Source organism: Aulostomus chinensis, chromosome 13 (assembly GCF_037954235.1).
Source record: "Aulostomus chinensis isolate RoL2024-O1b breed Wild chromosome 13, RoL_Achi_v1.0, whole genome shotgun sequence".
Classification (NCBI taxonomy): Eukaryota; Metazoa; Chordata; class Actinopteri; order Syngnathiformes; family Aulostomidae; genus Aulostomus; species Aulostomus chinensis.
Genome location: NC_141332.1, coordinates 6490001 through 6501583, shown reverse-complemented (window position 1 = coordinate 6501583; position 11583 = coordinate 6490001). Strand labels below are relative to the sequence as shown.

General features: G+C 46.1%; 1 protein-coding gene across 3 annotated transcripts in view; it reads right to left on the bottom strand.

Moving 5' to 3' along the window:
- Window positions 1-4290: 4290 nt before the first annotated feature.
- The window catches only part of rab33a (RAB33A, member RAS oncogene family), a 13765-nt gene continuing 6472 nt past the window's right edge, over window positions 4291-11583 (bottom strand). For all 3 annotated transcript variants that reach the window (XM_086222844.1, XM_086222845.1, XM_086222846.1), the window contains 3 exons: window positions 9064-9204; window positions 4954-5034; window positions 4291-4869 (listed from right to left, as the gene is read on the bottom strand). In XM_086222844.1, the coding sequence (XP_086078970.1) occupies window positions 4645-4869; window positions 4954-5034; window positions 9064-9204 (447 nt within the window). In that variant the 3' untranslated portion in view covers window positions 4291-4644. The remainder of the gene's footprint in view (window positions 4870-4953; window positions 5035-9063; window positions 9205-11583) is intronic.

Genomic DNA, 11583 nt, shown 5'->3' with positions numbered 1-11583 from the left:
CCAATGCCGGCGGAGAGAAGGAGGAGACCCTCAGAGTCCCCAGGTATCGAGGGAGCTATGAAAAGGAATAAAAGACGACACTTTGGGAATGTTGTTCTCTGCTGGGGGCGGCTGGAGCTTGTTGGGGTTACTGCTGCTGCTGGAGAGCACAATAAACTCTCGGCAATCGATTCTGTTTGTCTGCGGTGGTCCTCGTTGAGGGTGATTTCTCTGCATCCATCAGACCGACGTAATAACGTTAGCACCATGATAATAGCTGCGATAACTCAGAAATCAGCCCAGAAGAAGCTGAACATGACAGCAAAAGAGGGGCAGAAGCTAAGGCTTGAAATCAGAGTCAACATCCCCGTCACTGGAGCGGCACTTCCTTCAAGAATTCAGTAAAACGGGCTTAACCCTGTAAACGTAATCTACAGTGACCTTCACTGTACAATGACATTTTCCACATATAAAGGAATGTACATCACCTCACAATAAATTCCTGAATGATATAATTATTGCAAAACACAATTGCTGTTATTATAAATTTCTCATTCTTATTTTTATGGTAATTTTCGTCATTTGGTCCATGGACAAAACAGACGCATCGCTGGAAATTCCTCATGTTCCTGCTTTGGGACAACAAGATGTCAAAGCATCGCGTGTGTTTAAGCATTCCCAGACCAGGGTGGTGGATTAAAACTCGTTCACACGCGTGTCGTCACTCACGGACATAACAATCACACGAGAGTCAAGCAAACGTCATCAGCAGTTTTATCAGAGGTCCATGGTGCGATTGTAACGACACTGTTACAGGTGAAACATGGAGGTGATATCTGACTGTCGAGAGCAACACCAAACTCACAGCCAGTTCAGATTCAACAAGGAGAAGAAAAATGTGACAACAATTAAAACGAAGCAACACCACTCGTAAGGCTTTATTGAAGGAGTCTGGTCTTTCAACATGTCGTCTGATGGCGTTTTGTTTATGCTGAGCAGGAAGTGGATGAGGGTACAAACTACAACCTCATGTCACGTTTGGAAGATTAATCCTCGTTCATCATCGACAACACCTTTGATTTTGGGTGTTTATGCAAGCGATAAACACTTGAGGAGTGTGTACTTTTATCCTGGATGTGGAACTTTATCCTCAGCTCCCAGGAAGTCCATAAAGAAAAAAAAAACCTGGATTCCTCCAAAAATAAAGTGACCAGGTGGGATGTGACCAGGTGGGATGTGACCAGGTGGGATGTGACCACGTGAGAACTGACAAAGGGGTAACCAGGTGGTACAAGAACTGTTGGTAAGTGACCAGGTGGGAGGTGACCTTTCACTCAGCACTTCGCCCCTTGGATGGGGAACGCAATTTCTCCTTTGACAAATTATAAATTTAAACGACAAAAAGACTTGATGGGGAGGCATGGCTCAGAGGTAGAGGGGGTGTGTAGAGACTGAGTGTTAAGTCTCATCACTAGGACCTGTCCCGACACTAAACAAGCAAAGTACACCACACACACACACACACACACACACACACACAGCCTGTCTTCAGTATAAAAAGTACATCTCGCTCTGTAACGTGGGAAGACATCTCTTGACACGTTGTTAGTAGTGTTGTTGTGAATAAAGAGACTTCTCCACCCAACACCTGTGTCCCGATCCTCTGATTCCTCTTATCCACCTCTTTCTGCCATGACACCGTCCAGCAACCAAAGGGTCACTGGTTCAATCCTCACTTCCCCCAGTGACCATGTCCAAGTGTCCTTGAGCAAGATACTGAACCCCTGATTGCTCCTGATGGCCCTGCGATGGACTGATAACCCATCCAGGGTGAACCCCGCCTCTCACCTGAAGGCTGCTGGGATAGGCCCCACCCCCTGAAACTTAACAGGATAAGAGGGAGAAAATGGATGGATGGAGGGATGGGTGGGTGGGTGGGTGGATGGATGGATGGATGGAGGGAGGGATGCATGGATGGAAAATGGATGGAGGGAGGGATGCATGGATGGAAAATGGCTGGATGAAACCCTTCTGCATGAAGCTCATTGGCTACCAACTTCTCTACCTGTAACTTCCACATCCGAAAACCTTTTCCTGATAGAAGTAAGCAGGGTCATTCCAAGGTGTTTCAAGAACAATGGCAGGTCATTTTGAACAAACTGATGGGAAAAAACATGGTGACAAATCAAGTCTTCAGGGAAAAGCAAGCTAACCAGTGCACATAGTTGTTTAATGTTTCGAGCTAAACACACATTTGAGCTGATTTCAACAGGGTGAAGTAGAAAACTGCTCTCCAGGTACGATGTGTCAGTTTAAGGACAACGATAACTGCTCATTTTATTATAGACACTCAACTACGACTGAAGACAAACAAAGTCCCTCTGACACCCTGACGACAAAACACAAAACATCATTCGTCTTTATTCATTGGTTATTAGGGTTAATTGGCGACCAGGTTAAATGGGATCGTATCCAGAGTGAATGAGGGATGCAGGCACAGCATCAGAGTAGGAGCTGGAATCTTAACAGATCCATAGTATTTGTATCAAATCGATCAGATGTTGGACTTTGGTCATTGCACTGCCAACATGCCAAGGGTCTGCCCCTCCTCGCTACCCTGTATGGTATCAGCACGAGCACTCTGGTAGCCTGCTGTGGCTCGGGGCTAAGGAGGGTGGGCCAGCGATGATTGGGTCAGCGTGTTAGAAGCTCACTGATATGAAGTCTTACGCACGGCATCCAAATATATAAATAGCACCGCTCAAAAGTAGGCTAGTGTAAATTTGGACTCCATCAGGGTGAGAGAAGGCAGCTGAGCTGCTAGATCAGGCGGGGCGACTGAGCTGACACCTCCTTCCACAGCTCCATCACTGAGCTGTGATGTGTGGGTCCCTCCATCCATCCCGACTCTGGCATCAAGCATCTGTCTATCACAGTCATGCATCTGTGTACAGTCAGTAATGGCCTCCTGGATATGCTCCAGCAGCCATCCAGGGCCCATGTGCTGCACCTCCTGGCTCAGGCTGTGTAGCAGATAAAGACCTCTGGATAATCTCCACAGACATCGGGTTCTCTCTCGTGGAGGACAGATGTGGCGCTCACACAGCTCAAGACACAGGGAAAGACCTGCAACGCGCTAATGGAGTCAGGACCTGGCAGATGAAATCAGCGACGACAGAGTCGTTCAGCATGTGCTCACAAACACAAAGCCGATGTGACGGAGGGGAAACGCTGGTTGACAGCAGGATTGGACGAGAACGAGATTCCATGAAGACTTTCTATGTGGAGTCCAGCTCCCTCCTGACCACACCGAGGCTGCGAGGCTGCTTTGAATCCCAGACTACAATCCCATATGTATGATGAGAAGAGCACGTGTGTGCAGAAACGAACAGTCCTAAACGTGGTCCTGCCATTTGTACATCACAGTATATTCTAACAGGTAAACCAGACCAAAACAAATGCATTCAGCTGAGTCCAGAGGTTTTTCTGATTCACTCTAAACATTTTATAAACGACATGTTTGAGAGGCTTCGAGCTCATTTTTATTCTTTATTCATCTCCCGTTCTTGCATCTGCCTGCAAAAGTCAGAGTTTAGGCAGAGGCCCTGCGCTTGGTAGAAAACTACGCAACAATGTCCTTGATGTGGCTGAGCAGGGAACTGCCCTTAGAAATATGAAAGAAACTCTGTTTCTGTGAATGTATTTGGTGAGGACCTGCAGGTCTGGATCCAGTCTTTGCAACGGGGGTGTGGATGTTCTGATTCTGGACACCTGGTAGTTCCTGGCTCTTGCAGCTCCTCTCAGCTGAGCTCAGATTTGATATCCAGGCAGCAATTAGAGTATTCGATCATGAAGAATCTGGTCTCCGTTGTCATCTTTGATCATCATATTGCTTCCACACATATGTATGTGGACTCACAGTGATTTGAAGTCAGCTATTGTTGACCCAAACATATAACTAGGACCATCTCAAGTAGTTGAAGTACCTCGGTGCTACTTTCACCTGACTGGGTCATTAAAACCATAACAGAGGCAGAGTTTTAAGGCAACAGTATAGAAATAAGATGTGAAATACTGCTGTCTGAGCAAGAACTACAATCAGAATCACTGACCAGAGAGCAGGACGACACAGGAGGGGAATGTGATTTAAAAGTTCCAGTGTAGTTGTAAGTCATCGCCACGATAGAGACGAAACCAGGGCGCGCGCACGCACGTGCACACACACACACACACACACACACACACACACACACACACACACACACTTAGACAGCCTGTCTACTGGGTCTGTGCTAAAGTATGAATTAATGAAAGAATGTCTGCAGTCAAACCGTCTCAATACAGCCTGTTAATAAGCGCGTCATCCCCTCCCTCTCCTCTCCTCCACACCCTCCTCATCATCTCTCTCCCCCCTTTCAGTCCAAGTTTCAGTCCAACGCACAAGCCCTGCCACCTCCACCCTCGTCCTCCTGAACCATCTCCTCCTCTTCCTCACTACACATCACTCAGAGTCAGGCCCCCCACTCCTCGCTCAGTTTAGTTGTGTTTAAGTTAAAAGACTCTTGCTTTCACCTGCTCTCCCACCATCCCACTCCTCCTTCCTTCACATGTACAGTTACGCTTCTCTCTTGCCTTCCATCATGCCTCCCACACTCCCTTGTTTTCTCAACAGGGACAATTACTCTTTGTCTCGGTCTCTTGTGTGAGTCGCACCCTCCCGTCCTCCCTCTCCACGTCTCTGTAGAGCAGCGATTTCTGGGCCTTCAGGCGGCAGGCCAGCGACATGAAGATGGAGTCCACGTTCTGACACTCGCGGGGGTCCTTGGCAGACGTCTCAAACAGCAGCATGTTGTGGGCGTCAGCGAATTTCAAGGCCGTGTTGGAGGGCACCTGGGAAAGGGTTGGCCGGTAAACTCCAACTGAGGTTACAACAGCAAATATCACATCACACTCCACTACTGGGAACTGCCTGACCTGTACTTGGTCCACGAGATCACACTTGTTTCCCACCAGGACCCGAGGCACTGATGCTGAGACCCGGTGGCCATTACACTCCTGCAACAAAACACAGTAACTTTACAAACCACAGTCACATACATTAAACAGGAAAAGGCATCTGAGTGAAAGCCAGCTTCCTGGCTGTCCTCCAGATGGGACAGGAGGGATGCCTGCTGCAGCGTATTGTCTTTATACCCGCTTCCACCGTCTGCAGTCTTGTGTGACGAACAAAGTGACACCCTGCAGCTATGATATTGAGACCAGCAGTGACGTTCAGAAACAGAAGTGGCATTAAAAGGTGATTTTCGTCTGTGAAACGTTCAGGCAGGCTGGTATTTATCCAGTGAGGTCATGACGCTGATATTGGGTTTCGTGCTCAGGTCCGAGGCCTGAATGCTGAGAGAGAAGAGGACCTCCTCCCACTGAATGGACTTCAGTCAAAACTGAAACTGGCCTTTTTTTACTTTCACTGATTTAAAAGCACTGGTGACCTGTCCAGGGTGAAGGATGCTGGGATAGACTCCACCCCAACCACCCTGAACAGGAGAAGAGGGAGAAGATGGAGGGATGGATGATGGATGGATGGACAGATGGATGATGGATGGATGGACAGATGAATAGATGGATGATGGATGGATGATGATGGATAGATGGATGGATGGATGGACAGATGGATGGAAGGATGGATAGATAGATAGATGATGGATGGATGATGGATGGACAGATGGATAGATGGATGATGGATGGATGGATGGAGAGATGGATGATGGATGGATGATGGATTGATTGATGGACGGAAGGATGGATGGATGGATGGACAGATAGATAGATATAGATTTTGTATGGATGATCGATGGATGGATGGACAGGTGGATAGATGGATGATGGATGGATGGATGGAGAGATGGATGATGGATGGATGATGGATGGATTGATGGATGATGGATGGATGGACAGATGGGCAGATGGATGGATGGATGATGATAGATAGATGGGTGGATGGATGGACAGATGGATAGATGGATGATGGATAGATAGATGATAGATGGGTGGATGGATGGATGATGGATAAATAAATGATCGATGGATGGCTGGATGGACAGATAAATAGATGGGTGGATGGATGGATGGATGGATGGATGGATGATGGATGGATGGATGATAGATGGATGGATGGATGGATAATGTATAGATAGATGATAGATGGGTGGAAGGATGGACAGATGGATAGATGGGTGGATGGATGGATGATGGATAGATGGATGATGGATAGATAGATGATAGATGGGTGGGTGGATGGATGGATGATGGATAGATAGGTGACAGATGGGTGGATGGATGGATGATGGATAAATAAATGATAGATGGATGGATGGATGGACAGATAAATAGATGGGTGGATGGATGGATGGATGATGGATGGATGGATGGATGATAGATGGATGGATGGATGGATAATGGATAGGTAGATGATAGATGGGTGGAAGGATGGACAGATGGATAGATGGGTGGATGGATGGATGATGGATAGATGGATGATGGATAGATAGATGATAGATGGGTGGGTGGATGGATGGATGATGGATAGATAGGTGACAGATGGGTGGATGGATGGATGATGGATAAATAAATGATAGATGGATGGATGGATGGACAGATAAATAGATGGGTGGATGGATGGATGGATGATGGATGGATGGATGGATGATAGATGGATGGATGGATGGATAATGGATAGGTAGATGATAGATGGGTGGATGGATGGACAGATGGATAGATGGGTGGATGGATGGATGATGGATAGATAAATGATAGATGGATGGATGGATGGACAGATAAATAGATGGGTGGATGGATGGAGGGATGATGGATGGATGGATGGATGGATAGATGATAGATGGGTGGATGGATGATGATAGATAGGTGATAGATGGGTGGATGGATGAATGGATGGATGTTGGATAGATAGGTGATAGATGGGTGGATGCATGAATGGATGGATGTTGGATAGATAGGTGATAGATGGGTGGATGGATGGATGATGGATCAATAGATAGATAGATATTGTATGGATGATGGATGGGTGGATGGATGTTGGATGGATAGATGAATGATGGGTGGATAGATGGATGGATGGATGATGGATGGATGGACAGATGGATGATGGATGGATTGATGGATGGATGGACAGATGGATAGATGGATGATGGATGGATTGATGGATGGATGGATGGATGGACAGATGGATAGATGGATGATGGGTGGATAGATGGGTGGATGGATGATGGATGGATGTTTTAAACGCCAGGCTGCTGCTCTGGGCTCTTCTTGCTCTTTCAGTGAGGCTCTATCTTCTCTGTTGATCTTCTCCTCAAACACAGGAGGACCTCAGCAGGCCTGCTCGTTGTCCTGTACTGCTCCTGGTCACAGTGCCTGTGGAATTCTCACCACTTCACAAAGGTTCAGGTTTTGATGTTGGAGGAAAAGCCTCCCCCCACTAAAGTGAAAAAACATCAACATGGTGGTTTTCTCTTGTGTTGGCTTGGCAGGTTCATGAGTGAACTGTAACATGGTGGTCCAGGGCCCTACAGGCCGTCTCGCTTCCAAGGGCCTCTGCCATAAGTTTTGAGAGGCTCCTGTTTGGTGGAACTGCATCAGTCTGGTGTACTTCGGAAGGAAATTTGTCTGGATTCACAAAAAAAAACCTTAACCTCTTTTTTTAAAATCTCAAGTTAAAGTTCAGAAACTGTAGAAGTCAAGTTCCACAAAGTTACACGCAAAATAACATGAAAACTAAGCTTGATGAAAAAATATCCACATGGTAAATCTTTATCCCCTTCATCGTCCATTTTTATCCCATAATTATGACTTGCCATTCGATTATCTTTTTAAAATCAGTGCTAGGTTTTCATGATCTTTTTCTTGGTGAAAACAGGTCTTCACTGACATCTCTTGTTGATTCCAGCAGTTTAAAGAGAAAATGATCTTAAAAATAACGGGACTGGCAGAATCTGAATGATTACAACAAAAACTGTGTGCAAATATGAAAGCGTGCATTTACCATGTTTATTTTGAATATCAGGAACAAATTTTCCCAGGAATGAAAAAATAGACAACTGAACATCTAAAATGCAAAGTTCAAATATATAATAAAAACTGATAGACCATCGCACAGTAGAAAACTATTGCTGAAACTTTACTTGGGTATCGTAATCTCTCAAATACTTTTTGTGGCTCCAGAGTGATTTTTTTGATGAGGAGTCAAAATGGCTCTTTAGAGAGTGAAGGTAGCAGCCCCCCGGGTTAGGGCATTAGGGGTTGGGGGGTTAGGGGATTAGGGGTTAAGGGTTCGAGGTTAGGGGTTGGGGTTGGGGGTGGGGGGTTAGGGGATTAGGGGTTAAGGGTTCGAGGTTAGGGGTTGGGGGTGGGGGGTTAGGGGATTAGGGGTTAAGGGTTCGAGGTTAGGGGTTGGGGTTGGGGGGGTTTAGGGATTAGGGAGTTTATGGTTTAATGGATTGGGTGTCAGTGGTTAGGGGTTGGGGGTTCAGTTAGCACCTCCATTACTACTACTCCACTGATATTACTCCTGCTGTTACTGCTAGTACTCAAACTTTGCTCAGTCCGCCTCTCTCACAGCACTTCGTCACCGTGGGAATCAAGCGCAGCTCATAACTGTAGCACCAGGGTCCTGCTAGCTGTGTGGTGTCCACCATCCAACCGTCACTTCCTGGTGTTCTTCCTCCTGCTGCATCATGGCTCCTACGACCACCTTCTACTTCTGCTCCTCCAACCAATTCAAATTCATTTCTCCTTCTTTCACTGCACTTTGAGGTATTAGTATCATGAGGAAAAAATGCATAATATGTTTTTTTTTTTTTTAGGAAATCATACATTAAAATGAGCAAATAAACCCGTCTGAACTGAGATGAATTTTCCATTTCAACAAGCTGTTGTCACATCGCTGCAGTTCCCACTGCTGATCAAACCCTTTAATGTTAGTTAGTCATTATTACTGCAGTATTAATACTGAGGTACACTTATACATCAAATTCAGCCATTTAGAGATGTACCAAGCCAGGTACTTGCCTCTATCCAGGTCTGTAGGTTTCGGAAGGAAGCCATCTTGGTGACATCATACACAAAGACCACTGCATGGACATTCCGGTAGTAGTGCTCCACCATGGATTTACGGAACCGCTCCTGACCCGCCGTGTCCCATACTTGCACCTGTTTACAGAGACAAAATGAGTGTGAGATACTGAACGCAGGCTGCTCACCCTTTGTGGTACTCAGAGTATAAATACTTGCCATAAACCATGAGCAGTACTACTGTTGGATGTCAGTGTGACAGAATCCAGACATTCTTTTATTGCTGCAATTATCTGTGATTGTCTGTCAATACTGAGAGTAACCAGAGCCTGGCAGTGAGGCGTCGGCAGGTCGGCTCTACTCAGACATGTACAGACTACTACTATTACTACTAGAACTATCACTACTATGACTCTGAATACTACTACTGTTTGACCTTGACTGGCGCATATCCAGCCTGTATCAACCCAATGTTCCCGTGCTGGCAGCCTTTCAATAATCACTAGAACTAAAGCTTCTGGAACAACACCGTGTTCTTCAATGTGATGTCTTTCTTTGAGCAAATCAGAATCAAGAAAAGGGGCGTGACTTGTATTGTCATACCATCAATGGCAGCGGAGAAATTCCAACTACGTGCAGCACATCACATCACATGTTTACGCTTTTTTGGAAACAGGAATAATAAGCCTCCATTTCACACAGACAAGACGGCAAATTCCCGCCTCCACCGGGCCACAAATTTGGGTGCATTGTGTGTCTGAAAAGGGCTTCCATCCATCAGCGATCACTGCTCAGCTGAGCGGGAAGGAATCAAACCCTGCGGCCATTAACCTGGCACAAGTTCCTCCCCTAACCCAGGAAACTGTACAGATGTAATAACAACAACAACAATAATAATAACAACAACAACAATAACAACAACAACAACAATAATATCATTCAGTACTTTAACTCCACACTATGTGTCTATATACTTGCTTTTTTCTTGTACCATTAAACATAAACCCTGATACTGAGCCTTTTTCTACTAACCCTGACCACAATATCAGCTCCTGAACAATATTCTAATGATAATGATTAAAAACCCACGACATGAGAACATATGACATCTGTGATATGTAATATATGACGACTGAGGTTGCGAGTCTTTGGTTTAGTTTTCAGGTCCTTGGATTTTTCACACACTCACAAAACCTGATCTGTCTTTACATTCATGTTTAGCACATTTTCATTTTCATTTTCTGGCTGTTTTTCATTAAAAGCTGTTTTCCAGCATAAAAGATGAACAGAAACTTGGAGATTCACTGGTTAGGAAATGAGTTTTGATTGACAGAACTTCTGCAGATACTAGACGGTATTTTGGTAACAGGGAGGCTGAAGTGTGAGACCTCCAACCCTGAAACAACGTAGATATTTGACTTCTTGGCTCACAAAAGCTTTTATCTACACCTTTTGTTTTAAGACATAAAAAATAGTTCAGTAGCTGCTTGACTCATGACTCTGCCCACCCCCAACACAACCCAAACCCCCAAAACCCCAAGCCCAAGCCCAACCCCCAAGCCCAAATCCAATCCCCAAGCCCAAAACCAAGCCCAACCCCAACACAACCCAAACCCCCAAGCCCAAGCCCAACCCCCAAGCCCAAATCCAATCCCCAAGCCCAAAACCAAGCCCAACCCCAACACAACCCAAACCCCCAAGCCCAAGCCCAACCCCCAAGCCCAAATCCAATCCCCAAGCCCAAAACCAAGCCCAACCCCAGCACAACCCAAACCCCCAAGACCAAGCCCAAGCCCAAGCCCAAACCCAAGCCCAAACCCAACACAACCCAAACCCCCAAGTCCAAGACTAAGCCTGCATGCTGATGGCGAGGCTTCCTAACCAACCTCAAACCTCATCACACTGGAAGTAAAGCGATTGATCTCAGCTTTTGAACTTTTGCTTCAATGTGATGAGAAGCCAACCAGGATTCTTCCACAAAGGAACTTTTTCCTGAGGGGGGAACAAACTGATTTGCTGCAAGATGTTAAATCCTGGTGAGTCTTGAGTTGCAGTACAAATACAGTATCGTCCCCGCGCGCGGGGGGTGGGGGGGGGGGGAGTGAAGGTCAGGAAGTTTCCAGAAACACAGGGAGTCATCCTCTGGGGAGCAAATAGAAGCACCGCACGCTCCTTCATGAAAATTCACTTCAAAAAGGAGCCAAAAGCGGTGAGAGAGTCGGGCTGGTGTGTCGCGGCGGTCCAAGGAGGTCGGCGCTGGAGAGTTCAGGAGCTGAACTCAACATCCCTGGAGACGATCTGACTAATAACCGCCAGCTCTAGGAGCTGAGAGAGACGGATGGCGGCGGTGGTGGCGAATGATTCAGAGGCTGAGCTGATACGTTTGGTGAGTCAGCGCCTGAAGGTCAGTGCCTGCTAAAACTATTATTATTCTTAAGAGTGTGTACTCTATCTCCTGAGTAGCTGATAACTAAAGTACATACTTGAGTACTTCAGTTGGTCTACTGAGTTATGGAG